This window comes from Anolis sagrei, chromosome 1 (genome assembly GCF_037176765.1).
Source record: "Anolis sagrei isolate rAnoSag1 chromosome 1, rAnoSag1.mat, whole genome shotgun sequence".
Taxonomy (NCBI): domain Eukaryota; kingdom Metazoa; phylum Chordata; class Lepidosauria; order Squamata; family Dactyloidae; genus Anolis; species Anolis sagrei.
This window is the reverse complement of record NC_090021.1, coordinates 167,138,899-167,163,713: the sequence shown is the minus strand read 5'-3', so window position 1 is coordinate 167,163,713 and position 24,815 is coordinate 167,138,899. Positions and strand designations below refer to the sequence as shown.

The 24,815-nt window shown below is 38.6% G+C and overlaps 1 protein-coding gene across 1 annotated transcript in view; it reads right to left on the bottom strand.

The window, feature by feature from the left end:
• PARD3B (par-3 family cell polarity regulator beta) overlaps positions 1–24,815 on the bottom strand; it is a 656,620-nt gene that overhangs the window by 344,007 nt on the left and 287,798 nt on the right. The window contains exon 16 of the mRNA XM_060782892.2: positions 12,996–13,040. Within this exon, the coding sequence (XP_060638875.2) occupies positions 12,996–13,040 (45 nt within the window). The remainder of the gene's footprint in view (positions 1–12,995; positions 13,041–24,815) is intronic.

The window sequence follows — 24,815 nt, the reverse complement described above, 5'->3', positions numbered from 1 at the left end:
AACAGGAAAATAACCCTCAAGGTGTTTGCTTTTCATTTGTAGGGAGATCAGGGGAAAGGAGGAAGTGTGGAGTGATGAGAAAAGATAATGGAGCCTTGGGACGAAGCTTACTTTGTCTGGTAAATGGCAGACAGTAGCCAATTCTTCAAAGTCTTTACCATAACTAGAACAAAAAAAAGGCTATGTTGCTAATCCTCCTCCTCATACTTTGAGGTATAAACTAGAAGCGCAGATGTATAATCTGGGAAGTGTTCCAGCTTCATTAAGTCCAAGGCATCAGTGGTTTCACATGCCCACTGCCAGAAGTGTGTCATGAGCAGAGAAACCTAGCATCTGGAGGGAAAGGATTAAGGAAAATTAGGATCTCATCAGTGACTACAGGTTTCTTTCGTAGCATGCTGCATCTCAAAGCACCTGCCAGTGACAGGAGCCAACTTCTCAAGTCTCTATGGAACAGAGGGTCCCCCTCCCACATTTCCCTGTTGTACATCTGCTGACCTCTCAACCATGACGGGGGGGGGGGGGGTCTGAAAAGCTTTCCAGACATTCAATGACTGGAGGTACAGAGCCGGAAACCAAATGATGAGGGAAGCCAGAGCAAGTTCAGAAGAACACCACATCTCTAAATGACTTGGTTATGACATAACTAGACTGACATAGTACAGAAGCTCTCCAAGTAATTTCCTTGGCTCCCTGCTGTCCTGATGTTAGTGTGTTTGAAGATGAAATGCCAGTTCTTTGGGATCTCTAGAAAGCAATCTAACAGCACAATCATATCCCTCTCCTCCAAAGAGGACTCAATGCAAAAAGATTTCAGTTTTTCTATCTGCAAAGCTGATGTTTTTGGGGGAAAATCTGGTAAGTGTTGGGTCATTTGGGATTTTTAGAAGATATAACACACATTTCCATGCATATGTCTCTAATTAACAGAATTAAATCCCATATGTGATTTTAGAATGTAAAATTGCATTTTGTCTGGTTCTCAGCTGGAAGTGTGTGGTCTCCACATAAAATTAGAATACTGGAGGAATACTGGAGTGTAATTTCAACAATAGTTGATCCCAACAAGAACAAAAAACCTCAGGTTTCTAGGATAACATGTATAAATGTGTTGGAGATCTTCAAATTTTTTGTTGTGGATCTTTTGCCACATTTTGGTTTGGATAGAACATTCCAAACACTTATTTGTTATCCTCTAGCTCAGAGATGGATAGTATTTGGCATGCCAGCCCATTGTTTGCAGGAAAAATAAATCCCCGTTAGCTAAAAATCATGTTGTTAAAAATCAGCAGCAAACTACTATCGAAGCCTCCTGCTTTTCTTCCTGCCTCCTTTCTTCTTCCCTTTTAAGTAAATCATGCTGTGACTTTTGGCTGAAGTAAGATCACCTGGTCTATTATGCAGGATGAACACCACTGTACAAAATCTGAGTTTAACATTGATACCACTAGCTGTTTCATCTACTGAACTGTTTCAGGTTTGGTACCTACACTTTCAAAATATGGCCATCAGTCTTCTAATCTCACCCTGCAAAACATCTCCGTTCTGTGCCAATAATACACCTTGGCCCATGTGTGCAAAGCATACAATATGTTCAAAGTTTTATTTACACATCACACGGAGTATGGTCCAATAATCTATAAGCCTATGTCAGTAATATTAAGTATTTAAAATGTTAATTTTTAAAGCCAAACTATGATACTACAGAAAATGGTGGTTGCAGAAAGAAGGCAGAATTCATTACTGGACTTCCATTAAGCATAATCCAGCAAAAAACAAACAAAAAAAAACTTGAGGTGGTGGTGGTGGTGAAGAAAGAGGGAAATCTAAGATATTAATCTAAGATACTAAGAAATTAAACCTATCTTCCTGTTCTAAATGGATTTACCGATATCACAGCATCCAGTTTTCCCCCTCTTATGCCAGCAACAGTCAATGAAAAATTATCTGTTTTTACATGGTGCATAGATGTGTTTCTGTTGCTATAAAGAAATCAGAGGAATATCCGGGCAGGGCGGACACCACGATCACACCTCTGCCCTTAAATATAGCGTGGAACAAAAGCCTGAGCCTATGTGACCGAAGTGCTTGGTAAAAATAGCTGCCACCACCTCAGAATTGCCTGAGGAACCAAACAGGGTGTGAATGCATACGAGGTAAATTTGGCTTGAGTATCTTATAACTATGATGAGAGAATTAATTCTAAAAGAGGCGAAAGGATTGAGGTCCACTCTAATTAACGATGAAACAATTAAGAGTTTATTTTGTATTAAAAATGAACAACTACTCGATGAAATGAGTGGTACAAAATCTTGATGCAGGTGCAGTAACTTGGTTGCCTGAACACAAACAATTCTCCTGACAGAATAACTTTTATAACTGAGAATCCCTTTAAACCACTGTTCTACTATTAGACACAGTATTCCCTGGGTTACAGACCCAAGAAAAATGGCAATAAGGTATCTGTGAAACCTTTACAAGGCTCACTAAAGCACAGCCCTCCTTTACTAGTTCTCTCTAACTCAGTAAAGCTCTGGCTTCCTGCCTTCCCCTTATTCCAAAACCTAAGAGATCTCCCTAAAAGTTCTCTCACTTCTGTCAGTTCCCTGCTCTCAAAAATCCAACTCTTTCTCTCTCTGTCTCCCAGACTCTTCTCTCCCTGTCAGATAAGACAGCTCCCTTTCCCTCCTTCCAGCTGACTCCACCCCTGATTGTTGCAGTCAGCCTGACTCCTCCTCCTTTCTCTGTTCAACAACCAGGGGGCCAGCTACTGCCAAGCAGGCTTCGGCCTAGCCAGCTAAAAAGGTAGTTTCATTACAGTTGCCATTTCTGTTATCATAGTGGAATGATCAAGCTATTGTGACCACTAAAGTAGTAATGCCCATTCATTTCATTCACTTCTTAATTTGATCACTGCTATGAAATATGATTATTCAAAGGTTTGTATTAACTGTTCTCACTCTCACCTCCTATGGTGTTTAGGAGCATCTCTTCTACAACGTTGACAGAAGACAGGGATTACCTTCCCTTGACTGTTAATTCTTTTCTGCAAATGACAGCTACAATTTTGTTAGTGTTATATCTTTTGGGCAGACAGTCCTGAATTTTTGCCCATCTGACTTCTCAACATTTGCTATGCATCTATATTGCACATCTATATCACCAAAACATTCTAAACCTATGCCTCTTTCTCTGTGCTTTGGTACAAGTCCTTTAAAATTTCAAGCAGTTTACCCACTAAGGCTAGAAAGTAATAAGACCGTTTCCTTTTCCTTTTCCTGAACTTCTAGGCACCAGTGGGAACTATGGAAAGATGCAAATGCCAACACAGAATTCAAAGCTTCACTCTAACAAACATCTGCAATAGAAAAGAGCAGGATTTATTTGCCCAATTTTTGCTCCAGAAATAACAAAAAGAGTAACTCTCACACACTATCATATCCTTGACATCTTAAGGCAAGGATCCTCATACTAAGGACCGTGGGCCAGATACAGCCCTCCAATGTCATTTACCCGGCCCTCGCTCAGGGTCAACCTAAGTCTGAAATGACCTGAAAGCACACAACAATAACAATCCTATCTCATAAGCCAAAAGCAGGCCCAAACTTTTCATTGAAATACTAATAAGTTTATATTTGTCAAAATTGTTACTCATTTTAATTATTGGATTGTTTTAAATAAGATATGTGCAGTGTCCATAGAAATTCATTCATGTTTTTTTTTCAAATAATAATCCAGCCCTCCAGCAGTTTGAGGGACTGTAACCTGGCCCTCTGTTTAAAAGGTTTGAGGACCCCTGTCTTAAGGCATATACCACATTACTTATATCATTTTGCTTCCGAGGATTCAGTTGTGGGTGAAATAACTAGTGTCCTCAGAATGGCAGACCAGTTCCAATAAATGATGTGTTCTTTCAACCATCCCTGCCTTTTAGGCAGTGGTTCTCAACCTGTGGGTCCCCAGATGTTTTTGCCTTCAATTCACAGAAATCCTAACAGCTGGTAAACTGGCTAGGATTTCTGGGAGTTGTAGGCAAAAACACCCACAGCTTGAGAACCACTGCTCTTAGGTCTTCATCAGACATTGTTTGGACACTTTTACCTACCTAATGGAATTATGACCAAATGCTTTAAAACTGAGCATATATTTATATTAAAGTTGGTCCAGTGCCCGAGAGACTGCATGCCATTTCAAAAGGAAAACGGAGATGTAAAGGATAACCTAAAATAAATCACTCAATATTTGGGACACTTTTTAAAGTCACAATAAGGAGAGCCTATTTAGATTGACCTAAAGATTACAACAAGAATCAAAAGATCTGTGATTATTAATGAGCAGAGCACTATAAAAAGTAGGCTTTATTCAGAAAATGGAATTCTTGCTCAAATCAGAAGAGAAAGACATGAATTCTGCCAAAACAAATACAAGTTTTCAATAAAGCACGTGAAAAAAAAGAAAGATAATTTGGCTAACATCCTGCTAAAAACATTAAGACCAAAACATTCTTTAAATGTGCCAGAGGAAGAGGGGTGGGCCAGAAAAGCAGCTGGATAAATGGAACAAGTCCTAAAGAAGTATAGGAAATACCATGAAAAGAAATTGTATTACTTGTTTATGTCTTTAATAGAGGACCGACATTTCAAGTAATTTTTGCAAAAAGGAGCCAGGAAAACCAAACCAACTAGAGACAGAAAGTGATTCAGTGATCCGGCTTACAGACAAATTAGAAATGAACTACTAAGCTGTGTCCAGGTGGCACCCATCCAGAAGTTGTTAAATCAAAGGACTAAAACATGAATTTCTTGATCTTCTAACAAAAATGTGCAGCTAGTTTTCAAAACTAGCCTCCACAGTATAAGATTAGAAAGAAACTTATTATATCATATTATTATATTATATTATATTATATTATATTATATTATATTATATTATATTATAGGTCAGATAGCAAAATTTCTTTCTGGAACAACTGGCAGAAATAGCAAGTCTGAAGAAAAATCGGCATCGCCTCTGGAATGTGAAATGCTGTTTAAGCAAGACTTTGGATCTTATCACATTAGCCAGGTGAAGAGTCCTGCTTCGCCAGGGAACTGAGGAACCATGTAGGGAATCTGTCACTCCACGCGTTGCTCCCTCGTGGCAATGCTTCTCCCATCATATAGGAGAAGCGTCACTGAAGCTGCACAGATCTCATTTGGAGGGAAGCTTCCTACCATAGTTGTGGGTGGGGCTTCCACCAGAAGCTCAGTGACATTGTGGGATGGGCAGCATGGTCACCCATTGTTGGACTGGTGGGGAAGCTAAAAAAAACCCCATGTGATGAAGTGATAAGTAAAAGTCAATTAGACACATAGAACAATCTAGTTGATATTATGCAGAGGGGACTTTCTAAGCATTATTTCCAAGGTTCCTCCAAAAACTTAAGAGAACATCTGGAAGTTAAACCACTCAAGGAAAAGGCAAGAATAGAAAAGACTACCTTTAAACCATTTGGCACCTTATGTCAGCAGTGGACAGAGCTGTCATCACTGGAGGGTGGAAGATGAGCCAAGAGTAAGTTGGTCACTCTGCTTTTCCATTTCTCACCTTCTTTTTTGTTGCTTTACCTCTTCTTCCTTATCCCTGTTCTTAACTGAGGTCTGAGAAATTCATGTGCAAAGGACCATTGAAATTAGCCTGATGGCCACATGAAACTGGGCAAAAGGGGGAAAGGTGAATGGAATAGAATCACAGAGTTGGAAAAGACTACAAGGGCTATCCTGTCCACTCCCCTGCTATGCAGAAAAACACAATCAATGCATCCCTGACAAATGGTAATTCATAATTATTTTCTCTCTCTATGGAATAACCTTTGACACTTATCTACCCCAAATTTACTAGACTTATATATGAGGTTTCCTTATACTCAAGTATATATGATGATAATTATAAGAAGACATGATACATACACATATGACTCTGTTTGAGATAAATGCTTTTGTCTTCTTCCACAAGACAAGGACACAAGAGAGAGCCTTCTGGTGGCTTCTCTTGCATTACAGAAATCTCTACCCTGGAAGATCCCTGGTTTTTGCTAGCAGGAAAAGAACGTTTTATTAAATGAAGAATTTAGCTTTTAGTATATAGCGGCAGGTAAAGTTTTTAAGAGGAAACATAATGTTTTTATTTTAACTTATTTATTGCTTTTGTGATGTTTAACTTTCTTTTTTGAAGCAGAAGTTTAGCTTAATTCTGTTTTAACTTTTGTACTAAATAATTTTTAGTCATATGGTGTTTTTTAAATTTTGTTCACTGCCTTGGATCCCATGCTGAGAGAAATGTGAGATATAATTAAAATGAAATGAAGGAGGAATGCAAAAAGGCAAATTGACCTAATAAAATGAGTGAGCAATAAATTCACAACAAAGAAGTATTTTTTTCATATACCAGGTAATCCATTTATGGAATCTACTGCTATGAGGTGTAGGCATGCAGTTAACTTTGATGATTTTACCATGGATTAAATAATTTGTGGAGCAGACAAGGAGTGGACAAAATGTGGTCCTAAGGACACACTGTGGATCCCAGGATTGTTTTATACCCTCCCCATTTCCTAGGAAAAAAATGAAGTATGTCTCCTGAAGCATTGCTACACAGAAGGTCACAGAGACAAAAATTAAAAATGCACCTGATACATTGGAAGATTTTCCATCTCTGTACAAGGACTCTTGATGCCTAGCTTTACCAACATAACACATTTTAATACAAACTTTTTGGTTGTTTGCTTTTGGACTTGTTTCCTGGCTTTGGCTTCCAATAAGCACCTCACAGACAACTGTACACACTGTAGTTCTCTTTATGTCCCTGCATTAAACTCCCAATATATAATTTAAGTTAAATTCATATCTGCTTGACTTTTCTTAGTATCTATGCAACAGATAACCATCTTGGCATTCTTGTAGCATTGCTTACTGACAATATGTCTCCTTGAGTCTTTCCCAAGACTAGATAGAGTCATCAGCTGCAGTCTTTTTCTTCTAAAATCTTCCTTTCTAGACATCTCATTTTTAGGGATCTCAATTCCTCCTTCAATATAGTACCTACAATAGCTTGACTTGGAAGTGAATACAACGTTGAATAGAAACACTTCTTTTTATACCACTTAGAACAACACAGAACATTTCTGCCATAGAGTCTCATGGTTGGCTTAACATCCAACTCTGCTTATGTCGATGAAGTGCAATTTCCTACCATAAGAATTACATAATACAAAATGAGATTGCTCCTTTGAGTGATAAATGCTAAGTAATATCTCATAAGATAGCTCCAACTTTAAAACATTGAAAATTCTGCTTTTCCTGGTATTTATGTAACAAAGCATATGCATAATATTATCTATCTACAGAAGAAGAAACTCCTTCAACATGTAAGAAAAGTGTGGCATTGGATCTGGTGGGCACATTAAGAAAGAGGAAAGATTACTGTCTTACTTTGCAGGAAGAGGTGGGGGGGGGGGCATTCCTGGCACATGTTAGTCCTTTTGATGGGTGCTACTGGATTTAAAATCTCAATATACATATATTTTAGAAAATTAAAAGAGAAAATAGCCAAGGTTTCTTTCTTTTAGTCCATTACACTAATTAATATGTCAACTCTCGTAAAGAAGGACTCATCAGTTTTTCTCCAGCACTGCATCATTTTAAGAAGCTGTGTCAGCAGAGACCTCAGCAGACAGTCAATACATATTAAGAGAGTCCCGAGCATTAAATAAAATAAAATAAAGGAGTCATATGAAAAATGAAAATAAGCAAATAGCTCTGAGGCTAATGGAATACCATTTGTGACTTTGCATAAATGGGGGGAAAGGGCAGCATTTTCCAAGGCAAACAAAAACTTGGAAATAAATCCTTTCAGCATATTCCATTACAACTACACAATACACAATAGTTAGCCATGCATTTACACCCACTGAATGAAAATGGGCATCTGACACGATTTTGTAGCAATTATACTATAGTATTACCATTACTACTTCCCATCCAGTGTGACACTTTTCCTGTGGAGGTATAGTTGACAGATGTTATTACACCTGAGTGCTCCTGAGCAAAAGTAGTTACTGTGACTCGGGAAAACCACTATCATCTGAACACTATGCCATAGATTAAACTCTCTGAGGCCTCTCCACACAGCTGAATAAAATCTCACATTATCAGCATTGAACAGGAATATATGACAGTGTGGACTCAAGATAAACCAGTCCAAAGTAGATATTGTGGGATTTTCTGCTTTGATATTCTGTCTGCGTGAAAGAGTCCTGAGTCCCCTAAGGGGAAACCATCCTATATTATTTACGCAATCTTGAACATGGTGCCTAGAACATGCTTTTCAAAGTCCATGAATCATCAGTCCCTGGAAATTTTCTAGGAAGGAAAAAAACTATTGAACTCAAGAAGCACAAATACAGAACTATTTCCTGGCAAACTGGGGAACAACCTTGCCAGCCCCCACCCGAGATAGCTGATAAAATACTGGTCTAGAAGCCTCACATATTTTGAGAAAGGATAGGATAGCTTTGCTATTCTGCTGCTGAATATGCATGCCCAGTGTGGAATACATCTCACCTTGTTAAAACAGTGGATGTGGCTCTTAATGAGACATGCTACAGTATCACAAGATGTATACCCCCCACGCTGCTAGCAGAAATTATATTGTTTAGCCGGTATTATACCACCTGACATCCGTCAGGAAGTAGCAGCCAATAATGAAAGGGTCAAGGCAGTGACAATTCTGGCCCACTCTCTGTTCAGATATCAGCCAGCATCCCAACGCCTTAAATCAAGAAACAGTTTCCTAAGATTGACAGAAATACTCGCAGGAACACCTTAGCAAGAGAGAATCCAAAAATGGCAGGTAAAAACCTGGAACTTCAATCAGTGGCTGATACCAGATGAGAAACTCCCCCAAGGCACACAGAAGATTGGGTGACCTGAAAGGCACTGAACAGGCTGCGCTCTGTCACCACGAGATGCAGAGCTAACCTTAAGACACGGGGCTACAAAGTGGAGTCCATGACATGCAAATGTGGAGAAGAGCAAACCACAGACCACTTACTACAATGAAATCTGAGCCTTGCCACATGCACAATGGAGGATCTTCTCACAGTGACACCAGAGGCACTCCAAGTGGCCAGCTTCTGGTCAAAGGACATTTAGCATAATACCAAGCTTTTAACTTTGTTTGTATTTTTAAATACATTTTAACTGTACCCTCAATTTGCATCTGACAAAATACCTTTGTCTTAACTTTCATCTGACAATAAAGGAACAAAAATACTGATAGAAGAAGCTAAAAAACACACATACATTTAGTGATAGGATGTACAGCAAGCAATAGTGGCAGAATTTCCAAATCCCCAAAATGCATTTTCAGGAGTGTGTGCATATTTATGTGCATGAAAAACAGAATACTAAAGCTAGCACATGCAAACAAGACCTTTTTTCAACATTGGCTTTTTACTAAATGATAGAATGTCAGAATACCTGACTACTTGTTTTTTATGCTTCTGGACAACACACACACAAAACCTGAAATGGCAGGCTGTTAACTTTCAGAGCAATTCTTTGCCAACCGCTATGATTGCAGTGGGCTTTGTTCCAACATGGCTTGATAGGAAAGGCTTCCATTTGTCTTTGGCAAACTTAAGAAAAACTGCAGTGTTTGCAAGCCTCCTTCTGAGTAATAGCAGGGCACACCTTTCCAAATGATGAGTCACTGCTTGGAAGATTTTTCACCGTCTGATGCTCCCCTCAGTGGGAATGAAGGAAAAAGCTCAGGTGCAGGGAATAAAAGGGGGTTTTGCTGAAAAGCTCAGTTTGAACAGAACAACAAAAGGCTATTTGCCTCAGTAGCTAGAGATCTACCTATCTAACTGAGGAAATCTTAGCAGCCTCGAGGTAAGTAAAAAAGATGAACAGAAGTGTCATTCACAGGGCAGAGTTATTCACTGAATAAGTATCTTTATGTTTGTTACATAGGCTTATTAAGACAGAACACTAAATGCTGTTTTTCTCATTTATTGATTTGAAACTCTTTAATTAGAATTAAATATGAGATTTATTCAGAATGACGGCATGCCATGTAAAATTTTTAAGAAGTCCATGCTCTCAGAAGACAATGGGACAATTTTTCTCTAATGTATTTAGTGAAGAAATGACAGCACTTGAGTTACTCATTCAAGAAGTGCATCAGTTAGAATCTTTCCTAATGCCATCCAGAATCACTCTGGTTGTGTGCATGTTTCTAATCAGTAGAAGGGTTGTGTTCTGATGGGACCAGAAGACATGGGGCTCTATGTCACATGATCACTTTTAAATTCAATAAGTGTTAAATATTTGGAAAGGACAGTAGAAAAATAAGGAAACTCATGCTCTTGGCATTTTCTTCCCTACTTGAGCCTTGATTTACCCCATTAAATAGGTGAACTTAGGTTAAACTTCAACTCAACTGTAAAGAAAGCAGCTGTTACAGAATCAGTCAGAAAGATACAGCGTGACTTGCCGGTCCATTCAGTGAAGAGAAGCATGCACAATGGGACTGCTTTTGGGTCCCATTTTTGGAGAAAGGTGTGATATAAATCCAATTAATCAATGAATAATAAACTCATATCTAAAATCTGAGCTCTATATTTGCATGAATCAAAAATATATTTCCTAAAACAGTGTTACTGAAAGTGGTAGACCCTGGATCAATACTGATCTGTGAGTCATTGGCCACTGGTCTCTGATAAAGTTCCAGAATAGAAAAATTGTAACCAATGGGCACAATTATGCTGCCAGTGTGTGACACACACAGAAAAAACATCCAACAACTTCTGGTCCTTGACATCAGATAATTTGAGAAGCACTGGCCTCAATATAGGTGATACTAACCTATAGGAAGGTGCCTTATGCTGAAACAAACCACTCGACTGTCAATAGTCAGCTCTGCCCAGCAGGGGCTCTTCCAGATCTTTTTCTACCATGATTTGGAGAACTGTGGTTACAGAGCGATTGCCTTGTCAAGTTGCCATTGATGGAATAAGTTTGCAGGAATTGGAACTCTCAAATGTTTCCCTACTCAGATCAGTATTTTCAGAGGTCCATAGATCTTAGAGTGCCAGATGAAAGACTAGTAGAATTCCTTGTCACAGCCCTTTTCACATCCTTCCAGTCGTAGCCTGAAGTAAGGCAATCAAAAAGTTTCTACTGGAAACACTTCTGCTTCTTGCTTCCCCTACTTTAGGTTAGGCAAGGATCTGACATATTATTTTGACAATTTATTACACAGTAAGAAAATCTCTCAAGATAACTGAATTCTAATTGTGATGGTTTAGTATTGGAGTTTTTGAACACAAAATGTGGATTCATTTCCTAATTCGTGATGAACTAGCCTAGCAACAACCTCTCAAAGTTCATGTAATACAGGAGTGAAAAAAGTGTAATTTGCAAGGCACATATGGATCACACAAAGGGGTCCCACTGCAGCTCTCATCTCCATGTTCCCTACTCTAAAGCTATTATTCAAATGCCCTCTCACAGCTCTATAATCTGGAGGATAATTTTGCTGACTGCAACTGCTTTAGATTGGCAGCATGAATGTTCAAAACCAGTACTGATTTCTGAGTCTGGGTGAAGATCTGACACAAGGGAAGACTGGGGTCCTCCCAGATTTGGTGGAGGCACACACATATGTGGCCTCGAACTGGCATAAGTTGCACTCCCTGTAATAGTGTTTTAAATGGGCAGAGGGGTTCATAACCTGGTCTGGAATCGTAGTAGCACATAACCTATACCTAGGAGTCATAAATCTGGAATCTATTATGTGGTTCAATAAATTATATCCTTGACTTCTCTGGAATGATCCCTGATGCACAGGCTACTTGGATCGTGCACTTTCAAGACAGACCATTATGCTTCCATGTAGAATATGGCATATTTCAATAATAATACATACAACGATGAATGTCTTTGTTTTTCTTGCACTGAACTTATTTACTTCCCTATATAGTTCAAAATGAGTTATTTCTTTTTAAAAAGGGGGGAAAAACAGATTTCATCAGCTCCTCTAAGGGCCTTCTCAGTGGTGGCCCCTCAACTGTAGAATGCCCTGCCTAGGGATATAAGATCGGCTCCCTCCCTCCTGACTTTTCGAAGGAAGGTGAAAACCTGGCTTTTTGAGCAGGCTTTTCCAAGTACAGCATAGCTATATTAACTCATGGAATGACTGATGATGAAACTGAATAATGACTTGACATGGAGATGCTCACAATAATGGATTTTTAAGGCTTGTATGGTGTTTTAAAATATTTTTTGATATTTTACTACTCTTATATTGTATGTTAAATGTTTTAATGCTATTTTATGGTTGTTTTTAACTATTATAATTGTTGTGGCATTGAATGATCCGCCCTGAGTCACCCTCGGGCTGAGAAAGGCGGTATATAAATATCATAAATAAATAAATTAACATATAAGGTGAGAAGACTTTCAAAATAATACAGTAAGGGAAGAAAGACAAGGGAGCATTTTACTTATCATTGTTTTATGCCTTCAAGTCATGTCCAGCTTATGGCAACTCTATCCTAGGGTTATATGTATATTACACCTGGATTTAATCTGTACTGTGTGCCTTATTGGCTGGAAAATGGACCAGCCAAATTTTAGGACACATTGTGGCACAACAGCCCGGTATAGTTTATTTAATGAATATATTTATCATTCTGTTAACTTATTCATGTATTGCTTTTAAAAAAGAGGTGTACTATTGCTGGCACTGCAAATGACTCAATTTTCTGTAAAATGCCAGCAAATAGATAAATCTTAATATATCACTGCAGAGTATGGAGATAAGACTCAGATTAATTACAGAAGTTTAAACAACAATAACAGCAACAACCAGTGACTACAGTTTCTGTAAACTAGATAGGTGATATTTCAGCATTGTTATCTTCAATGCACGGGGAAACAAATATATCTTACCTTGTTGTTGCCTGGCCAACAAGCTCATGTTGCTTTCATCTGCCACTGGAAGAAAGCACAGGTGAGGGCACAGGGAAGGGAAAAAGAGAAAAAGAGACAAATATTAGGTTTTGCCCTGACTTCAGCAGTAATTAAACAAACAATAGGTACTTTGTTTCATCATGTGAAAAACACCTTTCTTTCCAACATTTTTCTAACAAAATACACACAGAGATTCAATCCAACACTTCCCAGAAGCCAGAGAAACCTGTTTTGATAAAATAGGCAGGTTATAAATAATGATTGTGATTATGATCTCAAAAAGGAGCAGTGATGTATAGTTCTCTTACCCTTGTTTTCTAGCATATAAAATCATAATAATTAATGTTATATTCTTTCAAAGGACAATATAGTATAGTACAACTGGCTGTCACTAAAATTAATAAAAAACTATGCTGACATTTTAATATATTTTCTTTTTTATGTCATTTATATGATTTCTTCTTTAGGCTACCCAGAGTTTGGGAGAATGAAGAGTTTATCTTCTGTGTGCTGTACAAGGGAGAAAAATGCAACGAGCTAACAAGAAACAATACAAATACAAATAATGTTTACTCACTTCTGACAGGTGATAGTACAAACTTTCAATAATGAAGGTATGTATTGTCCAGACTGGTAACTAATGGTGTTAACTTGTCTGAACAAGTGTTATCAAGCCACATTAATTCTACAGTGTAGATCAGGCATGGGCAAACTTCGGACTTCCAGGTATTTTGGAAATCAATTCTCAGAAATCCCAGCCAGCTTACCGGCTGTTAGGAATTGTGGGATCTGAAGTCCAAAATACCTGGAAGTCCAAAGTTTGCTCATGCCTACTGTAGTTACAGTGGAAATCCATCCAGTCAGATGCTACTGGAGTGGGAAGAAGTTCCTGTTAGGCCCAAATCCTAACCTATAGAGTGTTCCACACTTTGGCCCCATTGTGGACCCACAGTAACCACAGATGTTTGTCACAACTGACACTGTACTGACTGCAATTCAGATGAAATGCAAGAAAGGGGCCGGTGGAAATCTGTTGTAACAGATTTAGTCAAGTCTCCAAAATTATACAGACACCCCAGAACAAAAAGCTTTTAACATGATAAATTTGGCAGGCCAAGATTAATTCATTACATTCAAGATGGCCACACTTCAGCACAGACATATCTGTACATCTCTATCACAGCTTGTTTTCTATCTCCCCCGCTCCTTTTTTGAGGGGGAGGGAAAAAGAAAAGCTAAGATTAGATAAAACATAATAGATTTAGACAATGAAAAATACCCACTACTCAATAAAATTCACAAGTAGTCTCTAGAAAGCTTAACCAAAAACATCAACTAAAAAGCAAATTAATCAGCCAAGGTCTCGTTTCCAAATGCAAAACATTCTTGCATGCTTTTAAGGATCTAAATAAATTACCTTCCCTGATCTAAACATTTTTACAGTCACAGGGAAGGGAGGGGGGATCAGTCACCGGCTTTCCAGATGGATATTATCCTTACACAGCCCTTTCAGTGTAATAAAGATATAGCACCATCAATTAATTTCAAGTCAATGATTGTGCCAATAACATGACTCCAGCAGCTCTTATATCCTCACTGCAGTGTTTCCTCATCTAGGGACAGTCGCATATTACTCAGAGAACATGTCAAATCCTGGCTCAGATCCATCCTTTTATGCACATTTTAGATGCTGTTTTAGAGTGGAAACTCTTTCCATTGAAAATTGACATTTTTAACTCTAAAGCAATGAACTAAATTTTACAGTTCTACACTGCTATCAGATCAGTATCCACCTATGTCTGACAAAAGAAACGAAAACTGAAAAAAAATCATGAAACCTCAAATTTTGAAGTTAAAATGAAAACATTAACTTTTAAATTCACATTATATTGAATAATGTCCAAAATTAAAGGCTGAAGATGTTAAATGGCAAGAATCAAATAGATAATATAGCTCTACTCATGTGCCACTTTCTAAGGCAGTCGGGGGATACAAGAATAATTTTACTTTGTATCATGCAATAAGCTAGGATAAATTGAGCTGTTTAGGCTGGGCTCCCACTTGAAGTAACAGTGGCTAAACAAATCACAGAGCTTCCTTTAATGTCTGTTTCAGTGGGGAACCCAGGTCTGATCACAATCCAGGCTTCAAATGAGCTCTCCAAGGTGCTGAATCTTGCTTCTTAACAAGATCAGAACCTTATAGAGCAGTGGTTCTCAACCTATGAGTCCTCACATGTTTTGACTTTCGACTCCCAGAAATCCTAACAGCTGGTAAACTGGCTGGGATTTCTGGGAGTTGTAGGCCAAATAACCTGGGGATCCACAGGTTGAGAATCACTGTCTAGAACAGTGGTTCTCAATCTGTGGGTCCCCAGGTGTTTTTGCCTACAACTCCCAGAAATCCCTGCCAGTTTACGAATTGTTAGGATTTCTGGTAGTTGAAAGCCAAAACATCTGGGGATCCACAGGTTGAGAAGCACTGTATAGAGTTTTTTTTAAAGCTAACCAAAGGCTGGAAGACTATCTCCTGTCAACCAAAGGAGGAGCTACCAGTTGCCATTGGATTTATCGTATCCTCTGCCAACAGACCACTTCTCTTATATGATTTATTCACTCTCAACAAGCCAGTGAAAAAGAGTCAAAGAAAGCTCTAGGGTTTGTTTAGTCTCACCCACTGCAAACAGAAGCAACTATACAGCATGCACCAACACATTCCTCATCCTCTACATATGTCTGGTGTCTCGCATCATGTCTTGCAAATTTGCAAATTGTATTTAACAACATGCACTAGCCCAGATAACATGAACTAGCCAAGATAACAGATAATCGCAGCTATGTTCTTTCTCCACCATATTATTTTGATGTTGTTTATAATTGTGATTGTTTTTATATGTTAATTGTTGTTTTTAATTTTATTGTGTTTTATCTGTAATTGTTGGGCTTGCCCCTTGTAAGCCACCCCAAGTCCCTTTGGGGAGATGGTTGGGGGGTATACAAATAAAGTTATTATTATTATTATTATTATTATTATTATTATTAAGGAATACTAAGGCTCCCTTGCATCAACTGGAGGATGCACCTTTTCTCTTGAATTCCTTGGTTCAAGAGAAAACAGGAAGAAATAGCTGCATGTCCATAATCTAAGAAGTTTCTATGATAATCTGCCAACACTTAGCCAGAATCTACATGGAAATAGATGAAAATATGCTTAGACACAAAAAAATATTTTATTCACATCAAAAATAATGTGCAGACAAAGCTTCACTTTTGCAGTTCACAAGAATGTATTTTCTTCCTTTCTACTTTCCTTGGTTAGGCTGCATGATGTATTGTTATCACCTAGATAATGTAAATTGTGCCTTTTCACTTTATAGCACCTCCGCCTCTCATTCCTAAGTAATGCACTGTTAATTAAGGCCATCATAGCTTATTTTACACCTTTGTTGCTACACCTCCTTCCTCATACACTAAATGAAGCAGATTAATCCCCTTGCAATGGAATACTGTAAAACATTAATAATCTAAATCCTAATTGAACTTGTAGCATGCCATTATCACTTCCGCTCAGTTTCCATGACATAACCACTGTCCCTTTGTCACAAAACTTCTCACTGATCAAAGTCTAGAGGGAAAGAACAATTTGTCAAATACTTATTTTTATTTTATTTTATCATGCTTTTATACAAGAATGCTGAAGTTTCCAACTTGACTGAGCCAAACCAAATCTCTGCTAGTCTGATCACTGTTGCCTCTTTTAATATTTGCAGGCAAAAACAAATAATAGTAACTGTACCTTGAGAAAGGTTTCTTAGTTCTCTTTTTCACAGTAATCATTTTCTAACAGTAACTGAATCAAATACACACAGGTCAACTACTGTGAATAAACGGCAATAGAACATTGCCATTAAATTTTGAAGTCTCTAGATTTAAAGTGTGCTCTCTCTCTCTCCCTCTCCCCCCCCCCCCCCCTCTCTGTGTGTGTGCAGACATATAGATAGATTTGGCTTTTAAAAATGAACCTGTTCCAATTTAAGAATAATTCAACTTAAGAATATACCTACAGACCCTATCTTGTTCGTAGCTTGGGTACTCTCCGTATTTTAGTACAATTTTCCTCTTTAACAGTACACTGTGAAGGATTCCCCCTTTATTCTCTCTTTTTCTCTAGTTCATCATGAATCTATGGTTAGAAACAATGTGAAAATAAAATTTCCTAAATCTTAATACAATATTTCAGGGTAATTATAATAAGTGTAATAGAAATAAGGAAAAGTATTTCCTGTTTCCACTTAAAATCTTCAGAGTCTGACTGTAAATATCATGCCTATAATATCCCAGTAGAACGGATTTCCATACACAAAATACTTCTGTTTGAGAATATAGCATTCTATCCAATCTATCCTAGCATAAATCCTCACATGAAGAAATAAATCTGTGTGTTGTGTAAATAATATGTATATTAATAAAGTAGCATTTGGCAGCAAATTGTTGGCAGCAATTTGGGGTTTATGATATTTGAATGAGATATTGTATCCATCATGATTATAAGACCAACCTATTAAAGATACATTCATCTCATAACAATGGGAAGGTCCAGGTTATTTTAAGAAAGAAAGCACGAAGGAATTCATTTTCTTGGAAATATAGAGGTAAGTATCCTGTTGTTGCTCTATCAGCAACTACAGGATAAATGACATCTCTATATGATCTTCTGTACAGATAGACACTTTTGAACTGTGGCGCAGGAGGAAAATTCTGAGAGTGCCTTGGACAAGTGCAAGAAGATCAAACCAGTCCATACTCTAGGAAATAAAGCCCAACTGCTCACTGGAGAGAAGGATATTAGAGGCAAATGTGAAGTACTTTGGCCACATAATGAGAAGACAGGAAAGCTTGGAGAAGACAATGATTCTGGGGAAAATTGAAAGAAAAAGGAAGAGGGGCCGACCAAGGGCAAGATGGATAGATGGATGGATGAATGGATGGATGGTATCCTTGAAGTGACTGTCTTGATTCTAAAAGAACTGGGAGTGGCAACGGCTGACAGGGAGTTCTGGAGTGGGCTGGTCCATGAGGTCACGAAGAGTCAGAAGTGACTGAAAGAATAAACAACAAAAACAATATGGTCTTCCTAATATAAGTGACATAAGGAATATCAGCCATGGACAGACCCAGGCCCACGGGCTGGATGCAGTCCCTTGGGCTCTTTAATGTGGCCCTCATCTGCCTCGGTCCTCCTCTTCGCCTAGGCAGAGACTCACAGCTTCCATGTGCTCTCTGGAGAACTCTCCATAGCCGTGAATCTCCCTGTCCTTTCAGACTGGAAATATGGCAAACTGCCACATCCCCAGACTGAGAGTAGGGCTGGGGCAGTCACACACGGCTGCCTAAAGGTGTGCTGAGAACCCTGGGCACTTGTATGTAAAATCCTCTATTGCCATGAGGTGGTCCACCATGCCCTCCTGTTGAAAAGAGGGCTCTTCAGTCACACACATCTCCGGAGAGCCCTGGGTAGCCATGTGTTAAGCTCTCCTCTCTGCAGGAAGACACGGTAGGCCCTGGGCAGTGTGAAAGCCTCCTCTCCGCAGTAGGGTGCAGTGGGCTACCACTCCCTCCTGCTAAGAGGTGGGTCCTGCAGTCATAGGCATCTGTGTGGATCTCTGCAGAGAGCCCCATGCAGCCATATGTGAAACCCCCTTCCTCCTCATGCCAACCCCCATCCCCCGGTCTCTCGCCCCCGGTCCCCCTGGCTTTCCCCCCACTGGCCTTCAGGACTATATTTCTGAAAGGAGAATCAAATACACAAATAGGTTATTCATGGTTTCCCCACTTTTGTGAGGGCCTTGAGCCCCTAACCCCATTGAATGTGGAGAGCTGATCATAATTCAATGACATGCAGACATAAAAGCCAGCTACAATAATTCTAAGTGCATTTTGTCTGACATCTGGCACATCTGGAATACTTTCAATTTTATCTTGCACTATCCTCTTGGCTTGGCAGTTTCAGACATTACTTTTGATTTTGTCAGTGCTCAACCACTGTATTTCATTCAAAGACCAGTTATTATGAAAAAGAAATAGGACATCCCAACAAAACAAAAAATAAAGCCATATATGGACTGTTTCTCAGGCTTACAAGCTATCTTAATGCATGTTTGTCTAATTTTCTGATTTTTTTCTGGTCATAGTTTGCCATGACATATGAGCAAACTTGCAAACTGTGATTACTGCTAGTCCTAACTCTGTATAATGCAACCCAGTGGAATATATATTTTAAAAATCACAATTTGAATGTGCAGTAATGTGTGGCCCGTATTTTGTCTCAGATGTCACATTAAACTTTGGTAAGGGAAAGACAAGACACAGAGGAAATGGGAGAACAGGAGACCAAGGCACATTCTGAATTGAACTGAGCCTGTGTGTTACTACATTGTGGCCCTGTGTTCTTTGGAAACAATGTGACTTTTGAGCATGGCATATCAGTGCTTACATTTTGTGGTCTTGATGAGAGGTCCTTGGTACTACTGATATGAGCAACTATATTCATGTTGTTAGGTTGAGGCAGATGGCCATATTAAGCGTCAGTAGTTAGTGACTTTTGGCATCTTAAAACTTAACAGATTTATTGTGGTATAGAATGTTCTTCATCTGGTATATAGACACAGAATTGGAAAAATGTAGATAATGAGGTCAGATAGCAATGAAATGAAAATGAACAGTCTGTAACAATTATATGTATAGCTGAAGATGAGCAAAATAACCTCTCATAACTGCATGCCTATGTTAATTAGACTTGGATGTACTCAGACACCAAACCATTATCTCAATTCAAGCTTCAACAGATAGAATCAAACTTCATAACACATTCTAATTCAGCAATTTCACACTGGATTCTCCCTTCAAAATGTATGGTGACCTTCAAACAGCAAGAAAATATCTTCAGAGGCTGAAGTGGTCTCTCCATAGTTTTCTGAATGTTATCATATCTGACATACATTTTAATTCAGCTGTTGAAAATTAATTAATTGCCTTGAACTACATATTTCAGAGGAACGGATGGGCAAAATCACCTCTGACTATTCTCCTGAGTATGAAATTCAAAGGGTCGCCATAGTCAACAGGCAACTTGAAGGCACACCCACAACCTATGTATTTTTCCTGTTCTGCCTCTGCAAATTACAAGCTGTGACCATATAGATACATGGTGTGCAGAAGCTATTGCTACAGTAGAACTCCACTGCATAATATTAAGTTTGCTGTTGCTGCAGAGTTCAACAGAAGCTCTCCATGACACGCGATACAAACACAAAGGGGGCGTAAATTCTGTTGACATTCAATCAAGCAAGCTCCTAGTGGTGCAAGAAAACCTTTAGAAATCATATTACAAAATAATAATATTGCACATTTTAGCCGTTTTGTTATTAAAATCAAAAACTCAGCTAGGTACTTCAGTTGATATTCAAATTAAAGATAGCACGATGTGGGTGAAAAATCTATTAGTCACTTCCCAGTTGCAGTCAAATGTACAACAGCATTTTTCAAATCATATGGTTTGCTGAAGTAATGTTGCTTATTAATCATGGGAACATTTATAATGTTCTTGAGGAATGTAAAAATTTATTTTGATATGGCATGGTCTTCACTTTCTCAAATGGGAAAAAAGACTTTACTTTTAAAATATAAATAAAGACAAAATGAGTTATAAACATATTATATATATTGAAGAATATGTGCTGAAGAACTTGCCACAATGTACAAATCAAAAATATGAGAGAATGCGTGCCCACTCTGACAGGGAATGTATATGCAGACTGACATTCGCCTACCATAACATTGCCAGGTATTTTGTTTGAGCTGACGTACAACAAAATAGCTATTCATTAATATTATCCAATTCCCTATTTAGCTGCAGGCTAAAGCTAACAGGGCTTTCATGTTAGTGAATGCAATTCCCACTGCTGTGGTTTGTACAGATCATTTGCACACAGCCCAAAGTACTTTCGTGCAAGTTTATAGAAAACAATAAGTGATATTAATATAAATAATAAAATACTAGGCTTTTTAAAAACGATATTGGTCTTCTGCTACAACTTGGGAAAACTAATTTTGTCATGCAGCTGGAGAAGAACACTGGTGCACACGTGACCCAGTTAATGCATTTTTAGTGCATAATGTGGCAATTATTGTCTATACAACTGTCCTATTGTGCATGAATAGGAAGTGGCATCATCCTTACAATAAATTGCACGGTAATTAGCCATTTCCCCTCATTTCCTTTCCGAACTCTGATAACACTCAGATATATCATCTGCCTTGCTTATTTGCAAAAGTAAGAACAAACCAGGCACACAGCTACTGTTCTAAATTAAATGGATTGTAATTTTCAGGTCTCTAGGAAAGGCTCAAAGTTCGTGCCTCTTGGAATTGTTTGCCAAGGGCTAGGTCTGTGTGCCCAATGGGATTTCATGCACCGGGGGAAACATGGCAACTAAACTCTGATCCAACTCTATTGATGGAAATGATGGAAATGGGTTTGTTATCTATCAGTGTGTGTGTGTGTGCGCGCACACACGCGTGCGCACACAATTTTAAAAAGCCCAGTTATCAGTGACAGGAAAGATCGCTTTCGCCACCTGCTACTTCAGTCTCCTTCCTGCAGACACTGCCAGGTCAGTGGCTCCTGAACTGCACCAACATTTACATATTCCAAATAGGAATCATAACATTATTTGCATAATTAGTTATCCCAAGTAACAGATGCCAAGAAGAACTCATAATTATCCAAAGGCAGCCTCCCCTGAGTTTCAACTCCTTCACCTCTAGTTAACTCCTTTAAGCAGCTTGACTAGTTCAGTTATTTAGAGCTGCTCTTTTCCCTTGGCCATTTTTAGCCCAGCCATTTATTTAGAGAGATCCAAATCTTGAAAGATCCAAATCTTGAAGTTTTGCTCTATTATCATCAGACAAAGAATTGCAGCGTGGAATCCTAAATTAAGGCATACTTCCAGATAGATTTCCAGACTACAATGGCCAATGAAGCTGTTCATCTAATAGTCAGCCATCCACATTTTCTGAGGTTAGAGGTACAAGATCCCCCTGAAAGTTAAAGACCATTAATTTTAAAATGCTATTTTTTGACCTTAGAGAATACCCTAGTAGAAATCTCTGCTTTCTTCAGCATGACTCAATGGTGTACTTCCAGTGAGAACTGCACTGGAGGACCTACAGATTGCTAGAGCACTGTTCTCTCTAGGAATCTCTAGGTCCTACAACATGACTTTCAGGGAGGATCTTCTTTCCTGTAATTTGAACGCATTGCTCCGAGTTTCTCTGTTTCTAAGAACAGTCTGCATTGCAAAGATGGGGAAATTGTGAGCCAGTCCCCTTAGTTTACACAGAGATAGCACTTGACTCAGAGACAAAAAGAGACCCACTCATTGTGATGGGTGGTGATAGGATCATTCACTACACTTGTATATTTCTCTGATGCCAAAATAATGATTCTTTCCTTTCACCCACTTTGGAAGATAAACGTTTAACAGTAACATGCAAATGACTGGAAACACAATCCTTTTTTCTTTTAAGCCTTAGTAGTAATAGATCACCCACCTTATGCAAAAACAAATGTTAGTTAAACATTTTAATTAGATGTATACAATTTAATTGGGAACTGATTTTTTAAAGTAAGCAACAAAGGATTTTGCAGATGGAGTGAAGTAAGAGGTGAAAAGAAACCATTTTCCATGGTTTTATTCAAAGAACTGTCAAAATGTAAACATCAAATCAAAATAATAACCTGGAATGCACATGCAGAGCAGCTTAACTTCCAAAATAATTTCAATTTGTGAAGAAAAAAAGCATTTTAGAAGCTTATGTTTGTGATTAGCCCTTCCAAACAAGTGTAGATACAAAAGCAGAATGCATTGGTGGTTATTTATCCTTCCATCCCCACTTTGCGTCCAATGGAGCACATATGGATAAAATGTTCATCGGTTTCCAGCAATTAATGGGCAATGCCTTGGCAATAACACAGAATGATTGCAAGGACAAATTGTCAAGCAAACAGAATAACAGAACACAATGGCTACTGGGCTACACAAGAAGTATTCTACTAGACAAAATTCTGTGGCACTGTTTATTTCAAAATATGCACTGTTCAAAACCGTTTCTGTTGCTAGAAATTAAATCTTTTCTTTTGCAATCTCTATCACCATTCAATATTGGAAGGTTTCCTATCCCCCCCCCCCAAAAAAAAACCCACACCCTTTTTCTCTTGTTGCTCCTTATGCCCAAAACCAACTTTCAGGACACCTACGAATACTACATTTCTTGTTCCTACAAACACTTCAACCAACTTGGCTTTGTCCTGAAAATTTTGGCACATTTTCCAATGCCTCAATGTGTGTAACTGAACCAATCGCTCACATATTGGTCCTTTGCTCACCCTTCCCTTCATCCCTTCCTTTTCCACTGTATCTCTTCTGTGTTCAATTAAAGGCAACAAGCTCTCCAAGTAGAGGTCTGTTTTACTGTATGGTTGGGGATGCCAATATACTGACGGTGCTGTATAATTGAAGTATATATTTATGCCTCAATTAGGTGGAAAGATACTTTTCTAAACTTCCAGGATCCACCACAGAGCATATTATAATTAAAACAAATCACCATTACATTGATCTACACCCATGTTTTCCCAGAACAATGTTTCTAGGCATGTGGCACAGAAGACTATCAGAGGGACATTGCATAGCATCACAACTATGTGGCCTACATTGATTCAGTGCTCTTGTATATTATTCCTTTAGATTTTTTTGTCAGGAGTGACTTGAGAAACTGCAAGTCACTTCTGGTGTGAGAGAATTGGCCTTCTGCAAGGACGTTGCCCAGGGGATGCCCGGATGTTTTGATGTTTTACCATCCTTGTGGGAGGCTTCTCTCATGTCCCTGCATGAGGAACTGGAGCTGATAGAGGGAGCTCATCCGCACTCTCCCCTGATTCAAACTTGCGACCTGTCGGTCTTCAGTCCTGCCGGCACAGGGGTTTAACCCACTGAGCCACAGGGGGTTCCTAATCCATGCAAACACCACAAAGACATTATGTCAGGAATTATCCAAACCAAGCAGTACACAATAAAGGCAAAGTGAGAAGTGATTCCAGACTTAAAAGGGTCACTTTTCAGAGAAATGTATCAGGTTCTCATCTGAAATTGTCAATTCTGTGAGATGACAAAGATATAAACACCTCAGATATAGTTGAAGAAATGCATTTAATAAAATCCAACATGACCACACTCCTTAAGGGTAAGTGGCAGTACTATGAAGAAAGGCAAATACACCTGACTGAAGTTTGTACAAACGGATGTTCCCAAACTTCTGGCACTATAATATGAGGTTTCCAGCAGAAGAGGTTAATTTCATCCATAGACAGAAATAGGTTTCACCACAGATACTCTCAAATGAGCTACAAATAACAATCAATACATCCAATATGCTTCTAGCCGGAAGGTTGGCACTCTCTTCCAATTCTGGGAGACGATGATTCCTGGTTAGTAACTCACAATAAGTCTCTGAAGCGTGGAAATGAAATTAAAGGAGAGGAAGAAATGGAAGAGTGCACAACTATGACACTTGAGTCAAAATTCCTAAACAATAGTAGAGCAAAGCAAGAGTTCCCAAACTGAGCCTTGGGACAATTCTCTCCTCAAATGGACGAGCTCATGCATCTGGAATCTAAGCATTTCCTTATGCAAAATAAGGACAGTGGATTCCACTGAAATTTCTCCTGCTGAGAGGAAAA